Below are 21,317 nucleotides of genomic sequence, written 5' to 3'. Positions count from 1 at the left end.
TTTTCGTATTTCGAATATTTGTCTGACAACGAAAGAAATACAACTCAGCATAAACAAGGCGTAATATCCTCAACCTAAAAATATATTTCTTTCATTATACTCATGAATAAGTACGGCGAATCTTTTTTTTTTTTTTTTTGGCTTTTTCAACAATAAAGCTCTTAAACAAGCGGTTATGCTGTATGTACAGCCGTATTTGCTAAATATATAATGCTGACATCTAGTGGACAGAAAAGGCAGGTTAAGCGGTCGCACGTGTATGACGTCACATATCTGTCGCCTGTGAAGTATGTGTCTTAGCAACCGTGTGCACCGTTGCGCGGATCACTTGTGTTGCGCTTGATCAGTATAAATTAACACATAACAGTAAATTAAAGGCGAATGTTTTGTTTACGTTGAGGATAAAGATGGCGCCGAAAAAGAAAGCGGGCCTTCAGACTGTGCAGAAGGAAACGGATGAGCTGGAGAGGAAGGTCGGTTTAATAATGTAGAAAAATAATGGTGGGGGTCACTTTTTAATTCTTGTGTCTGACAGCTTTGCAGGTTACACAGCAATTGTTCAAAGCAGATTCAACTAAGTAGTCGATAACCTTAAATAAAAAAACAGAAAAAGGGTACATCACTATTTCTGATCAATAAAAGTTAAATCACTACTTCTAATAAATATCAGTTAAATAAAATTTAACAACAAAATTATTTAACTAAGCTTAACACATACTATCCTATTTACCCTTTAGGAAACATGTAATACACAGCATCATATTATATTTTTTGTGGAAACATGCAAACACTTAAACAACAATCATAGCATAACATAAGTTACTGCTTTTCTCTCGTAATCAGCACTAAGCAATTAAATATCAAATATCAAGTAACTCAGATTCAAGTGATCAGTCCTTTATATAAGTAAAGAGCGGTATTATCATACCATCAGTGTCACTGTGATGACCAGCAGCCGAAGCACTTCACTGTCTCACATGTTACTGACTGCAGTCTTTTACACGCAGGATTATATACACAGATCCTATACTATTACATCAAAGTTACATAATTGTAGAGACTGTGAGGTAGCAATTCTTTGTCACACAGATGTGCTTGTATGTTGAGTTTTGTTCCTTGTCAAATGACTTCAGCTCCCTCATTTCACTTATTTTAGCTTTACACTGTCTACTGGTATGTGTGTGTGTGTCACTGCAGGTGAACGCTTTAGTGCAGTACTTTAACACACTGGGCGTCTCAGAGAGAGCAGAGACATCACAGAGGTACAGTAAATCTCAGAGCAGCTAGTTTTACATCAGGAAAAACATCTTTAAACATTCAATCATTATTAATATTAATGTCATTTTTAATAACTTTATATTAATTAACTTCCCACATCCATTTTTAACATTTTTTTAAATACAGGTGTTCAGAACTACAGAGTACAGTGACAGCTATTCTAACAACTCTCCAGAAATTAACCAAGGTAATATTTCTCTATTTAAATTAATCTTAGTGACACTTTATTAAATACACTATAAATATATTACACAAAGAGGCCACGGCATCTTCACTGAGACAGACACATAGAGCCCCGCCTCCTTCACTAAGACCCACACAGAGAGCCCCGCCTCCTTCACTAAGACCCACACAGAGAGCCCCGCCTCCTTCACTGAGACCGAAACAGAGGCCACGGCGCCTCCATAAATGAGACAGACGAAGAGAGGCCATGCTCACATCACTGAGACTGACCCGGAGGCCCCACCTACTTTAGTGAGACTGACACAGACTAGCTACACCTCCTCCATCAGTGAGACTGGCCGAGAGGTTAGCCTCTTCTTTTACTATGACTGATAGGGACAGGCCACGCCTCCTACACTGAGACTGACAGGTGAAGGCCGCCGCCTTCACTGAGACTGTCAGGCAGAGGCCACGCCTCCTACACTGAGACTGTCAGAGAGAAGCCATGCCTCCTTTACTGAGACTGACAAAAAAAGAGGATCTCCTTTGCTCCTTTCGTGGATCTAAATAAATGCACATTTTTCCCCCCTTCTCTCTCATTCTCTCTCTCTCTCTCTCTCTCTCTCTCTCTCTCTCTCTCTCTCTCTCCCCCCCTCTCTCTCTCAGGCAGATGAATGGGCTCCTGTAGGGGATTACGATCAGAGGAAGAGACAGGAGGAGGAGCGACTCAGGACTTTACAAACGAAACTCAGAGCTCTAACAGTACAACCTCAGGACAAGTACACACTCCTCTCACACTCTTCTGACACACTCATCACACACATCTTACACACACCTTATACACTCCTCACACTCTTCTCCTTAAACAGTCCTCATACTTCATACTCATCACATATTCCTCATATTCATTACCCACCCACACACTGCTCACGCTCCTTCTATTCTCCAGTCCTCACACACTCCTCACACTCTTCACACTCCTCATACTCGTCAGTCCTCCCACACACCCCACACATTACTGTCATTCCTCGCACACTTTTCACACGCACCTCACACACATCCTACATTTCGCAGTCCTCACACTTCACACAGTGCGAAATGTAGGTTGTGTGTGTGTGAAAAGTGTGCTTTTCTACTTCTCGCACACTTCCTACACTCCTCATACAATCTTTACACTCTGCACACTTCCTACAGTCTTCCTGGATTGTATTTGGTGATTGTCTTTTTATATTGTCACGGGTTAGCTCGGCTGAGGATGAGGACGACAGTGAGGATGAAGACAGCCAAGAGGAGCATGCAGACTTTGCACAGGATGATGATGATGATGATGATGATGATGAAGGTGATGACAGAAAGTCTGCTCAGAAGAGCGATGTGTGTTATGTAGTTCTAAGCTCTTTCAGGGGCCAGGAGGAAGGAGATCTTATTGTCAAAGTAAGGAAACACACCCATGCGCGCAAACACAGACATACACACACACACACACACACACACACACACACACACACACACACCACACATACTATTCTGTCTCTCTATAGAAAGGAGCTGTTGTTAAAATCCTGGAGAAGAGTGATGATGGATGGTGGTTCGCTCAGGACAAAGAGGGAAACAAAGGCCTCGTCCCCAAAACCTACCTGAAGGTCTTTTTGTTAAACTCTTGTTCATACCTGATGAGTTTTTTACATATGTGTAATGTACTCTCTGGGATTCTAGTCTGACTACGTCATGTACTCTTTTCTAAACTCTTATTATTATAAATAAATAAGTGAAGGGTAAGTAAGGGTGTTCTGTTCAGACGCTTACTCTGTGAATTCTGAACACAAGCTACACCCGTTTCAACAAGCATTTTCTGGATTTTTTTGCTTATTTTTTTTCTCATAGTTGAAGTATACCTATGATTAAAATTATAGACCTCTCTTATCTTTTTAAGTGGGAGAACTTGCACAATTGGTGGTTGACTAAATACTTTTTTGCCCCTACATTATTGAACACACACACACACACACACACACACACACACACACACACACACACACACACACACACACACACGTCCTCCAAATACATTACCACACACATACATCCTCCAACTACATTGCTCACAGACACACACACATACACATTCTATTATTATTCTTGCTGCTGTGGCTGGCCTATAACTGCTCAAGTTAAACCACATTAAATTCCCAGTCAGGATTTAGAAAGACAGTCTGGCAAAGCGATGCCACATCATGTGACACTGCAGCAGTCACACCTGACACTGAGGGTTCCAAGTGCTTGCTCTATTTCAGGTCAGAACAACAGGACCCTTAAAATGTCTGTGCACGTCCCTGTTACTGACACACCCACAAACGTGGGGAAACTAAACCTGTTACATAAACATATTACTAAATACTCTGGAAAAATACAGGATAAACCTGACACAGTTTTTTTTCCCAGAAAATGTCTCCAAATGAGCGAGTAGCAGAAATAAAAAATGATGATGATGAGGATGAGGAGGATGGTGATGATGATGAGGATGAAGTACAGGAGGGTGAAAGTGACCCTGCTGACAGGAAACCAAGGTGAGAGACAAGATCCTGCCTGGCCCCAGGACAGGGTGACTTTCACATCTGCCTTCCCTTCAGCAGTTTACTATGTGACATCATTAAAGAGGAAACACTGAGTGGTGTGTAATCAGGTGCTGAGTTATGAGCTACGTCTCACATGCTGGGAAAATGATGGGATTGTTGATGGTGTGTGTGTGTGTGTGTGTGTGTGTTTTTCATGCAGCACGGCTTCCAACTGGGACACAGTGAGACAGGCTGTTAGTGAGGTACGGCACACGCTTATACACCCATTATAACTGCTTATAACATCTGATTATTTATGGACTTATATGGCCAGTCTGTCTTGTCTATTTATCTGCCAGTCTTTCTGTTTATCTGTGTTTGCCTCGCTACCTGTTAGTGTCTGCCTGCCTGTCTTTTGTCTGTCTTTATCTTTCTGTTTGTTTGTTTACTTGTATATTTGTTTCTGTTTATTATTCTGTCTTTTTATCAGTCTGTCTGCCTGCCTGCCTGTCTGTCTTCTTGTCTGTGCCTTTATATGTTTATATTAGTTATATATCTGTTTATCCTTCTAACTGGATGCCTGTCTTTCTGTCTCTCCAAGTGTCTGTCCATTTTCCTGTCTGTTGAACATTGTCTTACACTTAGGTAGTTTCGATTAGAAAATTTATTTGGAATATATATTAAACTGCCAGGTCCATAAATATTGGAACAAAGATAAGTGTTTGACTTTTGGCTTCTGTACACCACCACATTAAGAGTGAAATAAAACACACAAAATGTGAGCTAAGTCAAGACTTTCAGCATTAATTTAAGGGGTTTGACAAAAGTGTGGCATTAACCATTCAGCCATTTTGAGTTGAGTGTTTCATTTTAAATCAGTGTGCTGGTGTATAGAGGCATATGTATGTACAGTGAAACTTTGGATTGCGATGTCACATTTCTGCGAAATTCAGGAAAAGCAAGTGTCATTAGAGAGGTTCCTTGTTAAAGACTCCAGTTTGCCAACAGAGACACATGCAGAAGCATGCGCACGCACACACACACACACACACACACACACACACACACATTAACAGTGTGTCAGAAAGCAGTGATTTTGTGAGTGTGTGTGTTTGTGAAAGTCATCCTACACAAAAAACCCGTCCTCCTCTCGTCTTACATCGTCTTACATTCTTTTTAAAGGTAAAGTGCAGGTTAATTAGGGCCCAAGCGCTATATAATGCCCAGGACCCTCTAGTTTGTTTTATTTTTACTTTATATCTTTTATTAATTATTTTTATATGAATTTTTTGGGGTTGTGAAACAAATCATCTGAGTTTTCATTATGTGTTATAAAGGAATTTACTTTGATATACAAATGCTTTGGATTACTCGGAGTGACTTACTGTACTGTATGCTCGCAATCCAAGGTTTAACTATATGCATGCATATAATATATGTGTGTGTGTGTGTGTGTGTGTGTGTGTGTGTGTGTGTGTAAGTCAAAAGTCTGGACATACCTTATTGTTTAAGTAGTTTTATTCTTTGCAACATTGTTAATTAATACGGAAGATACTAAAATTATGACAGAACAAATATTATATATAATACAGAATTATTTAGACAACAAAAAAGTGAAAAATAACCCAGCATATGTTTTATATTTTCAGTTCTTTAAAGTAGCCACCTTTTGCTATTACATCTTTCTCTTGGCATTCTTCCAGTCAGGAAGAGGTAGTCACCTAAAATGGCTAGCATTTGAACTTTTCTGACCCAAGGAAATTTTTCCACTGATCTAATGTCCATTCCATGTCCAGTGTTTCTTGGCCCAAGCAAGTCTCTTCTTCTTGTTTTTCCTTCCAAAGTAATGGTTTTCTTTGCCGCAATTTGACAATGAACTCCTGACTCAAACAGTCTCCTCTGAACTGTGGTTTGAAATGTATCTGCAGCAGAGGTAGCTCTTGGTCTTCCTTTTCTGGGAAAAGACAGTTTCATTGTAGCATTTGATGGTTTTGCTGACTGTATTTGGGGATACATTCAAAGTTCTTGATAAATTTTTTTTCGACTGATATAAAACGGACTGTCATTTTTCTTTACTTAACCGAGTGTTTCTTGACATAAAATGGATTTGTACAGTTGTGGATTTGTACAGTAGTGGTAGCACTAATAGGGTTATTGACTCTGTAACCACCCTTCCTTTGCACAGGACAACTGATGAGCTAAAGCACATTTAAGTAGGCAAGGAATGTCACAAATTAACTCATGACAAGGCACACCTGTCAACTGAAACATAATTCCAAGGGAATACCTCATAAATCTGATGAGAGAATGCCATGAGTGTGCCAAGCATTCATTTAACCTAAATGCTGGTACTTTGGAGAATTAGAAATATAAAACATATTCTGGGTTGTTTAACACTTTTTTTCTTTACTACATAATTAATGTTCTTTCATAGTTTTTATGTGTTCCGTGTTAACATACAATGATGAAAATAATACACAATAAAGATATGGTGTATCCAGAGTGACTTTTGACTGGTAGTGTACACTGCCTGATCCCAAAAAAAAAGTCACATTCACCAATATTTCATTGGCCGCCTTTAGCTTTGATGACGGTGCACACTGTGGTGGCCAGTTCAAGTGAAAACTTTTCTCCATGCTCTAACAGCCACTTTTTGGAGTCCTAAAATACAGTAGTCCCAGCATATAGAGTCCTAAAATATGCCTTGTGCCTTTAAAGAAGAAAACTCTAAAGATGTGATAACATGGTCATTCAGTACATTCAGGTCATCGGCTGACCTTATTTTATTGCCACATAACATTACTAAGGGTAGACCTGACCAACTGAAGCAACCCTAAATTGTAATATCTGCCCCGAGAAGCTTATAGAGTGGCCACAATGCATGATGGGTGCATTGCTTTATGCGCTACCCTTCTTACACTGACACACAGCTCATCGCTCTGGGATATGGTCAGTTTGAACTCATCAGAACACATTACTGAAACCAAAGCCTTTTTTGTCTGTTTTTACCACAATGTGTGTGTGTGTGTGTGTGTGTGTGTGTGTGTGTGAACCTGCTCTAACTTTCACTATTGAACACGGTTCAGCAATTTCTATTGGCAGTTTTTTTTTACCATGCAACTAACTTTCCTAAGCCTTTAAGTGATCTCTATTCATGATTATTTCTGACCACATTTCTTCCATTAAGTTGAAGATTCAGCACTATCTGTACATGTATAATAATGTGTTGGACATAACCCAATTCTAGTCATTTAAATCTCCTTCATTGATTTCAGTACTGAAATAAAGGCCAATAATTCGACCCTTCTGAAGTGTGACTTTTTTTATTGATCGGGCTGTGTGTGTGTATGTAGCCTATATATATATATATATATATATATATATATATATATATATATGCTCGTGTATGTACTCTGTGTGTGTGTGTGTGTGTGTGTGTGTGTGTGTGCTTGCCCTATACATACTGCCTTGTGAGTTAATTTGTAACATTTCTTGCCTTCTTAATCTGCTTTAGACCATCAGTTGTCTTGTGCAGAGGAAGGATGGGTACAGAGACAATAGGCCTGTTAGTGCTACTACAACTACTGTACAAATCCATTTTATGGGAAGAAACACTCAGTTAAGTAGGGAAAAACGAAAATCCATCATTACTTTAAGAAATGAAGGTCAGTCAATCCGAAAAATATCAAGAACTTTGAATGTATCGCCAAGTGCTGTCGCCAAAACCATCAAACGCTATGACGAAACTGGCTCTTATGAGGACCGTCCAAGGAAAGGAAGACCAAGAGCTACCTCTGCTGCAGAGGACAAGTTTATTCAAATGAACAGCCTCAGAAACGGTGGATTTACAGCACCTCAGATTAGAGCCCACATAAATGCTTCTCGAAGTTCAAGTGGCAGACATATTTCAACATCCACTGTTCAGAGGAGACTGCGTGAGTCTTGTAACCTGGCCCCCACAATCATCCAATCTGAACCCAGTTGTAATAGTTTGGGATGAGTTGAGACCTGAGAGTAAAGGAAAAGCAGCCCACAGGTTCTCAACACCTCTGGGGACTCCTTTAAGACTGTTGGAACACCATTCCAGGTGACTCCTTTATGAGGCTGACTGAGAGAATGCCAAGAGTGTGCAAAGCTTTTATTAAAGCAAAAAGTGGCTACTTTGAAGAATCGAAACATGGTTATTTAACAAATTTTTATTGGCTACATAATTTCATATTCTGTCATAATTTCAATGCCTTCAGAACTAATATACAATGTTGAAAACAGCAAAATTTAAGAAAAAACATTGTTAATAAAAAGGTGTCCAAACCTTTGACTGGTACTGTATATGCATATGTATATATACTGTCATGTGTAAAAGTTAGTGCCCCCTACTTTCTTGAAAGCAAAAAATATATAAAAGTCATCTGATTATACCAGATTTCAGTAATAGGTAAATATGACCCTGACATTAGTTATTTAACAAGAGCTATATCTCAGACCCTACAGGCCTCAATGTGCATGTTGAATTTTAAAGTTCATGAGAGTACAATCAGAAGACTGTACAAGTACGGTTTGCTTGGAAGGGTTTCCAGGAGAAAGACTTTTCTACTGTAAATAAAAAGCATGAAAGTACGAATGAGGTTTACAAAACTGCAACAGAACAAACTTAAAGACTTCTGGAACAATGTCGTATTGACAGAGGAGACCAAAGTGGAGTTGTTTGGTCTTAATGCCCAGCGAATGCCTGAAAACCTCAATAAGCTGAAGTAATGTTGTAAACAAGAATGGGCCAAAACTGTATGACAGAATTCATACATTAAATGATTGTTTCAGAGGTTAATCTACACGCTGAATCAGGGTGTACTTATTAGTATTAATCACATTTTTTTAACTTAATTTTTGTTAAATAAATATTGTCATCGTGAAAAAGTTTTGTTCTTGTCCGTTTTAGAAGTCACCTAAATTCAGTCCATCTGTGTGTAATTTAACCATAGTAAAATATTTGAAGTTTTAACCGTACTTTAAACTTCACAATTTTATCCCTGACCTGTTTGGTGTTCCTTGGGCTTCATGATGCTGTTCACTAATGTTCTGTAACAAACCTCCGAGGGGTTCACAGAACAGCTGTGTTTATACTGAGTAAGGGGGGCTGAATACAAATGCACACCACACTTTTCAGATTTTTATTTGCAAAAAATTCTGAAAACCATTTATCATTTTTCTTTCACTTCACAATTATGTGCCACTTTGAGAAAAAGGAAAAACTTAAGGGGAGGGAAATACTTTTGCACTTTTTTACTCTTATAATTCATAAGCTGTTTAAAACATTCAACTGTTTACCATTACTTGAAATTACATGTCATGTCCTGTAGCTTTTCAAAGATCACATATATTTCACATTTATATGTTTCTAAATTAAAATAATCAAGTTCCAAAATATTTAATACTAATGATGACCATTAAAGAAGGTATCCGTTTGGAATATAGTTAGTTTAAATATTCTAGATATGTACAGAATCCACACAGATCAGGAAAGTCACACTGTCACATTTTCAGATTTAAGAAAATTCTCTTTGGAAATTAAAACTATAAGGCAGGGGTGTTTAGTGTGTGTGCAGGCTTTCATATTGACCAAGCAGAGGCCACACCCGATCAAGTTTATTGAACGCTAAGAATAACAAATTAAACAGGTGGAATCAGGTGAGGCTTCTGCTTACTTGAACTGAAAACATGCGCACACAGGCCCTTTCTGGAGAAGATTAAACACAACTGATCTGAGGTGTTCATTGGATTTGGGCACGAAGATTAAAAAAAAAAAGATTTTGCGATATTGTGTATACAGTTTGTAAGACTTTACAAACAAGAGTGTAGAGATTGTTGTAAATCATTATTCAAGTTGATGTGATGTGGTAGTGATTTGTTTCTGATATTTTATAAAAGCATGGACATTATCACATTTATCTCTGAACTGCACTAGTGTAGTTAATGTAAGTGGTGTGTGGGTGACCTCCCCTGGTGGACACACAGAGTAACAGCTCAGTTTGCAGTCAGGAAGGTACGAGTGACGTCCTGCTCGTGTGTTGTACCTGCAGATCGACGCCACTGATGTGCTGTCGGCCATGGGAGCCATTCCTCCAGGCTTCAGACCATCCACACTGTCTAAACTGCTGGAGGAAGGTGAGCTCTGCTGCGTCGGCTCTGATTCTAATCAGCATGAGAACAGCGCGTTCATACACACTGAGCCGGCCACACACACTTAGTACACTCACTGCTACAATCTAATAACTGGCAGTGGCCAGAGCACACACAGCAGATGTGACATAAAGATAAGGAGTGTGTGTAGAGAATAAAGGTGTGTGTGTGCGATTCTTGGAATTAACTACAGCACCAGGCTTAGTAAGGAGGCGTGACCTAAAAATGTAGGAGGAGCTTATGTTTGTTTGCATATTCATTTATTTATGCACCAGACTTAATTACTTGTTACCTACCTTAGCATCCAGCTCCACTACAAAAGTAATGAAGCAAACGTGGGTAGGCTCAACTGTAAGCGCGTGCACACACACACAGAAGCAAAGCACCCGAGTGAGTTTAAACATTTATAACTACACACAAATGCTGATAAAATCAGGCTGTAAAACATAAAATGTGTGTGTGTTGTATTGTGCAGGGACCTCCTATAGAGCCAGTCACTATATACAGCCTAGACTCAGCCAATCAGAGCTCAGCTTTAAAGACCTTCAGCTGGACCCAGACACTGGCAAGGTACACCAACCCCACGTACACACCCACACATACACATGTATTTACACACAGACTGAATCATTATTTGATTTGTGTGTGTGTAGGTCCTCGCGCGCCCGGCTCGGGTGTGTGTGAACGTAATTCTGTGGAGCTGTAGAATGATCCCACCGCCAGGGGTGGGTCTGAGGGTGCTGAGTCGTCACGTCCGTCTCTGTGCTTTTAATGGAACTGAGGTAACACACACACACATATTGCAGTGTTTCCCACATTCAGAGTATACATGGACAGGCCACCCAAGTATATTTGCTCACCCTTTTTAAAAATCTGTCTGCGAGGACGATGCCAGTCGCACTTATTCCCTCTCGCACTACTGCTCCTGTCCCTGCTTATTCTGTGGACTTAGAGGCAAATGGCAGCTGCCGTAAACAGAATAAGAATGGTGTACTGACAGTTCTGCACGATAAACAGGCTCTATTTAAAAAAAAAAACAACCAGAAGGATTCATTAAAACTCAAACACAGATCTGTGCCACAACCCAGCAGTGGTCAGTGACCGATTTAAAAAACCCAACTGCTTATACAGAAGTCCTGCAGGTGTGTGTCGATGGGAGACGTCAGACTAGAGATAGGAAGTTTGAATTATTTTAGCGACTCGGTTCATTTCATTCTTTTGATTAGAAATAAAATAAAATCTTACTCTTACAGTAAACAGACCCCCAACACGTCTACATACAGAAATTTTGAAATATTACAATGCAGCTAAGGACATATTATAATAAACAGAATGAGCAGCTCACCTCTCATATCTTCTAGTCTGAGTCGTTCGTTCTTTTAAATCTATTGTACCGCATAGCGTCCATGAGAGTCACATGAAGGAACGAACGATTCGGACTGGAAGACTCATTGAGAAGAATCGCTCAATTCTGTTTCCTATGTATAGCTTCTATGGGAGTCACGTGACAAAAGAACAAACGATTTGGACTAGAAGACTCAAAGGTAACTGCTCATTTATGTTTCCTGTACATAACCTATGGAGGTTTTGCGATGCTTTGCGCGTGTGCGCCCAGTACAAAATGAACAAATCACTTTTTTTGATCACTATTACGTTTTACAGTCATGTTGGTATAGTTGATTAAAATGAAATAAAAGTGGCATGTTGTGCTGGAAGAAAAATTATGTCACTTAGTACTTCACAATCCTGATGCCTCATTTTTATTAAAACATAGGGAACAAATGCTCTGGTTTTAAGGAGTGTGTACCCTGATAAAGAGCGCCATGTTTGCATACCAAAGAGTGTTTAGCTCTAAAATGTGAATGTGATATAAAATCAAAATATGGTGTTAAACATACTGTATGTGTTTGTTGTTTGTTGTATGTAGTAGAGCACTTTTGTGCTGGCAGGTAATACCACAAGTCTATACATACCTGTGGGACACACTGGATTAGATGTTTTACAGCTGATTTTATCAGCGCCTGTGTGTAGTTATAAATGTTTAAACTCAGATCATTCAGGTGCTTTGTTCCTCTGGGTGTGTGTGCGCGCGTGTGTGGACAGATATAACGTAATGTGCACTTTAATTTCTACACCATGACATTACAGTTATTCAGCAATGTATTTCACTCTCATTAATAAATAAATGAATTAAATAGTTTGAATTAATGTTATAAATATAATGTATTAATGATAGATCGACATTTTAATGGTAAAACAGAATTAAAAATGAAAAAAATTATAAAAATAAAAGCAGTTTAGACACTGAGACCAAATAAATGAATAAATAAATAAATATATAAATGTTTAATTTTTTTCTTAAAGATTTTGCCAGTTTGCAGCTGTGTGTGTGTTCGTGTGTGTGTTTGTGTGTGTGTGTGTGTGTTTGTGTGTGTGTGTGTGTGAGAGTAACATTAAATAGTGTCTAATGTTTAACACAAGTGCTGGTTCTTGCGCAGTCTGCGTGCTGTGTTAAGTGTATGTTGTGTTGCAGGTGTTGAGTAACGTCCACACAGTGCGAGCCTCCTACACTCCGTCCAGCCCAAAAACATGGAGCTTCTCCCCGCGGGTACGGCTAATGCTCAAGCTAACACTCACAGCAACGATATTCATTATCATCATCTTCTCAGCTGTGTCTTTATCACAATGTTAACATTTTCCTTTGAAATGGCTAACTGTTAATCTGACGAGCGTCACTCCATGCATCACTACCATCATTCTATACACCTTATGCAACATTACACCCAGTGACAGGTGAAGGAACACTCATTACCTGGTTACAGCGCCACCTGTCAGTGTCAGAAACATATCAGTGAATGAAACGTTGCACCTGCATGGGATCGGTTGAGTTGTTGCTTATAGAGTTAATGACGACGTCTCAGTTGCGCTTGTTGGTGCAGGTGCATGTTCTGTAGAGCACACACACAGTCTTCAGGAGTTGTGTGTTTAGTGTTATATGCGTTGAGTTTTTTGGCCATTGTTTCCAAGAATTATAAAATGCCTGACTTATATTTTGTGACGCAGATGAAAACAAGCTTCAGTCATGTGACTTTTAATTGCATGTATATGTTGTGTGTACATTCCAATGTTTTTGCATTACAGCTTTTAACCCTGTAATGCAAGTAGTTCAGTTATATTTGGGTAATCGTATCGTATCTAATTGTGTGTGTGTGTGTGTGTGTGTGTGTGTGTGCTGTTAGGTGAGCAGTATGCTGCCCTCTTTGTTGGATGGAGATTGTTTTTTCCGCTGTGATTCCCACTCTCCTGATCTGGGAATCCTGTTTGAGCTCGGGGTCACCTACATCCGAAACGTAAAGACTTATTTATTATTGTTATTATTATTATTGTTGTTGTTATTATTATCATTCATGATAATATTGTTGTTATCTGTGCTTTGTGCTCTAGTCTACAGGAGAGAGAGGAGATCTAAGCTGTGGGTGGGCTTTCCTTAAACTGTTTGATGAAAATGGAGCTCTTATACCTCTACGGTATACTCACACGCACGCACGCACGCACACACACACACACACACACATACTGTACAAGTCATCAAAAATATATTCACTGCCTCCAATGTAGTGGCCTTACCCTGTGTGTGTGTGTGTGTGTGTGTGTGTGTGTGTGTGTGTGTGTGTTCACAGAACACAAGAGCTCATTGTGCATGGTGGCACTCCATATGAGGGTGTAGTTGATACATTTCACACGTCAACCAAAAAAGGTAATCTCACACACACACACACACACACATTAAGTCATGCGTTATAAAATGAAAAGCGGTTAATTAATGGGATTCTTCTCAACATATTTAGACTCCAGAGAAGAAGCAGAGCTGTTAGGACAGTAATGTTGAGGTTTAGACAGACATAGGTGTGAGATGCTTCTTCACTTTCAGTGTGTGTCTGAGATGCTCCTTCACTTCAGGCTCCAGCTCATGGCTTTGTGATGATCACTGTCCACTTTGTTTGTAGTCTTACATTCAAGCTGTAGAGGACTGATCAGGTGATGACACATGTTTCTCTGAGAGCTTCCCACATTGTGATGTTGCCACCACCATGCTTCACAGCTGGGATGAAAGCACACTGATCTCCTGCTCACTTTAGGCTGGAACATTTTGGCCGATTTTGGAGTAGCGGCTTCTTCCTCACGAGTCTCTCAGCCCATGGTGATGTAGAACTCTTAATTCTGGATGGACAGGTCACCACCTGATGCCTTCAGCTCCTTCTCCAGGTCCTTTGTTGGTGTTTTGATGTTCAGTTGAAGCTTTCTGAACAAAGTTTAGTCATTGCTAAGAGTTTATCTGCATGATTTTCATGAATGATGCAGTCTCTGTGTGTATACATATCAGGTCATGGTGGTTTGAAGATTGCTCCCGCAGAGAAACTATACTTGTGAAGATCGGTCATTTTGTTTTTGAGATCCTGGCTCTAAAGTTAGGCTTGACAGCCACAGGTACACTCCTAATTAATTAAAATCGGGTTCCGTTAGATAAGACAAAGGAGTGTGTAGTTTAAAGAACAGTTCTACAGAAAAGAACCTGACCACTACTGTTGCGTCTGGTGAAGGATCTCTGGTGATGAGAAGGAAAGAGGTTTGGAGAGGTTCTGTATTGAGGATTTAGCAGTGCTTTATGTTGACAAAGGGAGGAGATGGAGAGAACCAAAGGGCTTGTAATTGTGACTCTTTTAATTATGATTAGCATGAATTAAAGTTTCTCTCTTACAAGGAACATAAACTGTAGGTAACACTGAGCACCGCTGAGCTCCAGTGACGTTTTATTCACTGTGATGCTGTGTCATGCAAACTCACTGCCAGTCACAAAACAACCTTTGAGACATGAGATCTGTGTTTTTGCCCCTCATTATTTCCTTTTCTCCCTGTAGGTGGCTCCACTGGTGTGCTTCATCAGATACTGATGACCAGGAAACTTCCCAAACTCATCATCAGGCTCCGATCCCCAAACACTCGCACCAGAGAACAGCTCAGGTACCAAACCCCGACTTTCCTGCAGTTACTCACTGTATTCAAATAGTTCTTTAGTCTTATCACTGCAGTACCAGACTTGAGACACACACTCGTCTTCTGAGGTGCTGAGGTCTGCATCAGTGTGAGGTGAGAGGAGAGAGAGTAAGAGATGAGTGTCTGAGGACTGGAGCGAGTGTTTGAGTACTCAGAGACTTCAGCACTGTTTAGACGTTACGTGAGCGGAACACACACTGGGATCTTAAGCAAAGGTGTGTCTCAGTTGTGCTTGATTCTGACACGTTTGTTCTCTGGTCGAGTGAGGAGTCCAGTGCCCCCTTCTGGCAGTTTGAACTACAGTTTTGGTTATAAATACTGTACACTCAAACACACTGTGGAATGTTATTTAGAGACAATAGCCACATTTATAATGATACATATTTATATTTATATATAATTATCATAAATGTGGCTCCCGTGTGTGTGTGTGTGTGTGTGTGTGTGTGTGTGTGTGTGTGTGTGAGGGAGAGAGAGAGAGAGAGAGAGAGAGCGCAATGAGGTGAAAGGTGAATCTTAGTGTGGGTCCAAAGGGCAAATGAATGCTGGTTTGCATTTTTTTCATTGTAGTTTGTCAGTTAGGAGAAATTCCAGAACTGAAGTCTGTAGAATCACAAACAGAAACAGTTCTAAGAACAGTTCTTGAATCGTAGAACTTGATCAACTGTATAAGCCCCTGATTCTAAAACTGTTCTCAGAACTGTTTTTGTTTATGCCTCTACAAATTCCAGTTTTTCCAATCAATTGCGCTCGTTCAAGATCAAGAGTGTGTACGTACAGTACACACTCTTGATTTATTTTTAAAAATCCTGAGATTTCTTTCACTTTTCACTCACTCACTCATCGTCTACATCGCTTTATCCTGTATTCAGGGGCGCGGAGACCTGGAGCCTATCTCAGGAGGCTTACCACTACAACACTGTGTCGCCTTTTTTACTTTTAGTTTATACATTTTATGTCATTTTTGCAATAACAATTGCAGCACTCTGTCCACACCATCTGACCTCTGTATGAGTGAGGAAGCACATTAAAAGGAACCTCAGTGTATGTATGTGTGTGTGTGTGTGTGTGAGTGAGTGTGAGATGCTTAGCAGGAGTGTGTGTAAGATGCTTATGAGGAATGCATGTTGTCTGTCTGGAGTGTCTAAAATGTGTATCTGATCCCAAGTGTTATAATGTTTGTATTAATAAAATAGAATTAAATTAAAATCCTTATTATGAAGTGAAGTAGTTTTAATCTGTCTCAGTGTGTGTGAAAGTACTGTATAGAACCAGACAGATAAATAGAGAGATAGACAAATGGGATGGAATGCAGACAGAAAAGAGAGAGATAGCACTGTTCTTTACAGGGCACAAAGACAGACAGTGAAGCAGACAGGTAGATAGACAGAAAGGTAGACAGCTAGTGAATGAGTCTGATGGAAGGTCACTTAAATGCTTAGTGAAATCAAAGTTGTGAGAGTAAGAGCATTTCCACACTCACATTTCGAAGAGAAAACAAGGGATTGGGACTAAACAGCTGTGTAGCCTTAATAAAACCACTTATTAGAGAGGCTAGTTAAAAAAGAAGGCTTCAATTTGCGAGAGAGCATAAAGATTGGACTGTGGAGGATTGGAAAAAGGTCATGTGGTCTAGTGAGTCCAGATTCACCCAACTCCAGCGTGATAGGAAGGGAGGCGGATAATGTGATGATGCCTAGTGCCTACTGTACCATCCTTTGGGGGAGTGTTGTGATCTAGGGTTAGTTCTGTTGGTTAGGTCGAGGCTCAGCAATGTTTTGTGCCCAAAAAAATGAGGTCAGCTGACTACCTGAATATACTAAATGATAGTTTTTTCATCAAAGGATTATTTGCTTCCCTTGTGGCACGGGCATATTCTAAGATGATGATGTCAGGATTCATCAGGCTCAAATTGTGAGAAAGTGGTTCGGACCCGACGTTATTTTTTACACATGAATTGGTCACGACCGAGTCCAGACTGTTAACCCTATTGAGAATGTTTGGGATGTGCTGGAGAAGGCTTTACACAGCGATTCGACTCTCCCATCATTAATACAAGATCAATACAAGAGATTAATTAGCCTATAAATGGAAATAAATGTTGTGATGTTGCATAAACTTATTGAAACAATGCCATGGCCATAATCACTGAAAGTGAAAGGCGGTCCAATTAAATATAAGTGTGTGAGTTCTTTAGGCTGGGCAGTTTATTTTAACGGTGTGTGTGTGTGTGTGTGTGTGTGTGTGTGCGCACGTGTTCCCAAGCCTCCTCCCTGACACTTTACTCGGCTGCATGTCCACGGTCCCCCTGCTGGTTTTATACAGACAGCTGCTCGCTGACACACTGCTGCTGGACCGGGTCACCATGCAGAATGCAGGTATATATACATACACTCGCACAGACGCACACAAACACATACTGTACTGTACACACACATTAATTACTAACACTTTAGATAAATTAATCTGTTTTTTTTGTTCTGTTTTAGATCTGATCTGCAGCTCAGTTCTAGCTACATTCCCTAAGGTTCTTGATCAGTCTGACCTAATGGATGCCTTTAGGGTGAGGACACCACACTAAGCAAAGCAGTTCTGTTTATCTGTTTGTTTGTGTGTTTTTGTGTGTGTGTGTGAGAGAGAGCAATAGAGAAAGAGAGATAATTAGGTAATTAAGTATGTCTCTTCCTTTAAAGAAATCATGGGTGGAGCAAGAAAACAACCTGAAGCGGTCTGACAAGGTAAACGTGCGTGTGTGTGCTTTTTGTGTGTGTGTACAGAAAAGCTTTGTAGAATTTAAGAAGCTCCTTGATGACGTGTCAAATTTTGTTGGAATTTAATCTCTAACATCTGAAGGTCTCTCTCTGAACTCTTAGATCTCATCTTCAGTCAGTGCACATAACCTCCAAGTGATCCCCAGACCCCCCTATCTTTCTCCTCTTACACTGCTTACCTGACACCCTATGCCGATTTCTTATCTACGTCCTCAGAACGACTTGTCTGTTTCTCTCAGCCCGTTCAGGTGCTCGTTCAGTCTCTTTCATTTCGAGACAAATCCTGCACCTTGTTCCTGGCAGGTGTGCTCCTCTGAGCTCTGTTCCTCCTCTGCAACTGACCCAGAACTCAGCTTCACCACTTATTTTCACTCTTCCTAAATTCTCCCCAGTACTGCTCTCCCTCCACTGGAGCTGCTACATCAGATTTAAACTGCTGATGCCCGTCTACAAAGTCAAAACTAGACCTGCACCCTGTTACCACAGAGCCCTGATCACCCCCTGCCTTGCACCTCGCTCCCTCTTACTCTCTGCACTGCTTCACTCCTCTCTCCATCTCTCAGAGTTCAGAGAAGACCTCCAGCAGGACTCTGGACTCTGTTCTGGAGATGAGGTAGCGGAGTGAACTTTCTCTAGCCTTCTAGGCAGCTGAGTCACAAAGACATAAAGTACTAAAATGATCACTTTAATAAAGGAAGTGTATCGCCTGTGCACTTTTATTACTATAATACTGTACACTCACAAAAACACTAAAACACTGACACAGTGCTGAATGTGTGTGAGCCACTGAGCCCCTGACAAGAAGAGTGATGATAAAGACTTCTGTAAAGCACTCTGGATAAAGGAGTCATAAAGAGTGTGTGTTTGTGTTACAGAAAGATGTAGCTGTACTGAAGAAGCTGTTTAAAGTGTGTATGTGATTTGTGTGTGTATGTGTGTTACAGAAGGATGTAGCGGTACTAAAGAAGCTGTTTGAGAGTGTGTACATGAGCAGTGTGTTCCCATTGTTGTTCTCAGCTGAGATGCCCGATCCTCTCTGGGCCAATGAGGACACAGAAGCACAACGTGCCCGTCTCATTTACAGCCCCACCCAAAAGATCTCCTTGGAAACCATGCTGTCCTCCAATCACAAGCATCAGGCCTTTAGCATTGGTCAGATTTCCTACGACCTCCTCACGTCTGCCTGGAACTGACGAATCACCAAGCAGCACACAGCTCCACTACACACTGTCCAATTATCACGCAGCTCCACTACACACTGACCAATCAGCTACCAGTCAGCACACAGCTCCACTACACACTGTCCAATCAGCACACAGCTCCACTGCACACTGTCCAATCAGCACACAGCTCCACTACATACTGTCCAATCAGCATACAGCTCCACTACATACTGTCCAATCAGCACACAGCTCCACTACACACTGTCCAATCAGCACACAGCTGCACTACACACTGTCCAATCAGCACACAGCTCCATAACATACTGTCCAATCAGCACAGAGCTTCACTACACACTGGCCAATCAGCATACAGCTTCACTACATACTGTCCAATCAGCACACAGCTCCACTACATACTGTCCAATCAGCACACAGCTCCACTACATACTGTCCAATCAGCATACAGTTCCACTACATACTGTCCAATCAGCACACAGCTCCACTACTTACTGTCCAATCAGCACACATATCCACTACACACTGACCAATCAGCACACAGCGCCACTACACACTGTCCAATCAGCACACCGGTCCACTACACACTGACCAATTAGCACACAGCGCCACTTCGCAAGTCCAATAAGCATACAGCTCCACTACACATTGTCCAATCAGCACACAGCTCCACTACACACTGTCCAATCAGCACACAGCTCCTCTACACACTGACCAATTAGCACACAGCTCGACTACACACTGACCAATCGGCACACAGCACCTCAACACAGCGAGAAATCAGCACACAGCTTCACGTAACAGTAGCAGCAGCAGGAGTTACGTATCACATTACACTTATATTATTTACATTACTCAATTTCCTTTGTATAAAAATATATGTAATGATAAATTAATTAAACTAAATAGAAATATGTCATGATTTATTTATTGTTTACTGTTAATAAACAATGGACACATACAAGCATTTCTTGTTCTGTGTAAAAAACAAAGTTATTGCTTCACTCCAGACATGCCCTTTTATCTCTCTACCAATCAGTGTGCTTAATAGACTGCTGCTGTTGGTCTAAGGAGGGTGACATTATACCACAGCCATGTGTGTGTATGCTAGGAATGCTCACTTCACCTTTGTTAAAAAGGACTTGAACATGACCATTTATATAACAGCCTATTTTTAACTCTAAGCCTGCCCACATTAAAGCCACGCCTTTATCTAACAGGTACACACACCTGCAGTTTTATTTCGATGACATTCTTTCCTTTAATGCCCTGAATACGCCTTTTATTGTTCAACACACCACACACACACCTCGGACTGACCTCGAGGTGTGTGTGTGTGTGTGTGTGTGTGTGTGTGTGTGTGTGTGTGTGTGTGTGTACTCTAATCTTCAGACAACTATGCTGTTTACACACCCAAATATGTATGATTGTGAATAAAAGGAATGTTTGTGTGTTTTGTTGGTTATAAAGCTTTAACACCCAGCGAGGGCTCAGCAAGAGCAAGAGTGATGTAGGTGTGGCCTTGTTTTTGTCAGTAGGTTAAATACATGATTTCTCAAGACTTCGGGGAAATGAAGTCTTTTCACCAAATGTATATAAGTTTAATATATGTGCGTGGAGGTTGCATGTTCTCTCTGTGCTTGATGGATTTCTTCCGAGTACTTTCCTCCCACAGTCCAAAGACATGCATAGTAGGTTTCCTGCACTGGATGGTAGACTCTCCCTGCTTTGTGCCCTGAGGTCTGTGCAACAGGCTCCAGGCCTCCCATGACTTTGTACAGGGTAGTTGCTGCGGAAAAGCTTCCACCTGTTCACTAAGGGTGTTTTCACATTAGGGCCTGAGATCATTTCCAAGAACACCACAAACAGACTCCAAAGTCTGTTTCATGTCAATCATTCCAGGTTCAGAAACCTTGCACAAGTCTGCTAGAGGTGGTCTCAAGAATGATATGGTGTATTAAACCAAAGATCAAATCTGGCATGGATGTCAAACATACCTGAAAATTTAAGTAGACATGACGTCATCAGTGCCGTCTGTCTCCTCCAGAATCTGTGCGTGCACGTACTGTAGCACGCACCAATCTCATCATCTGATCTACACAGCCATAGCTGATAAAGGAGGAAGATGGATGGAACATTAA

At 40.6% G+C, this 21,317-nt stretch overlaps 1 protein-coding gene across 2 annotated transcripts; it reads left to right on the top strand.

Annotated features, from left to right (window-relative positions):
* Positions 1-281: 281 nt before the first annotated feature.
* On the top strand, positions 282-20,135 carry nphp1 (nephronophthisis 1). Of its 2 annotated transcripts, none has more exons than XM_053510151.1 (20): positions 282-473; positions 1,198-1,262; positions 1,405-1,465; positions 2,107-2,219; positions 2,685-2,874; positions 2,982-3,083; positions 3,883-4,007; positions 4,216-4,258; positions 10,073-10,157; positions 10,648-10,742; positions 10,826-10,954; positions 12,706-12,780; positions 13,412-13,522; positions 13,617-13,699; positions 13,853-13,929; positions 15,092-15,194; positions 17,493-17,605; positions 17,717-17,790; positions 17,921-17,965; positions 19,016-20,135. In XM_053510151.1, the coding sequence occupies exons 1-20, from the start codon at positions 408-410 to the stop codon at positions 19,478-19,480; spliced, it is 2,220 nt and encodes a 739-aa protein (XP_053366126.1). In that variant the 5' UTR covers positions 282-407; the 3' UTR covers positions 19,481-20,135. The 2 variants fall into 2 exon arrangements, with proteins under 2 accessions (XP_053366126.1, XP_053366127.1); XM_053510152.1 differs by having other exon boundaries at positions 18,943-19,298.
* Positions 20,136-21,317: the final 1,182 nt, after the last annotated feature.

This window comes from Clarias gariepinus, chromosome 13 (assembly GCF_024256425.1).
Source record: "Clarias gariepinus isolate MV-2021 ecotype Netherlands chromosome 13, CGAR_prim_01v2, whole genome shotgun sequence".
NCBI classification, from domain to species: domain Eukaryota; kingdom Metazoa; phylum Chordata; class Actinopteri; order Siluriformes; family Clariidae; genus Clarias; species Clarias gariepinus.
This window is presented reverse-complemented; position numbering and strand designations above follow the sequence as displayed.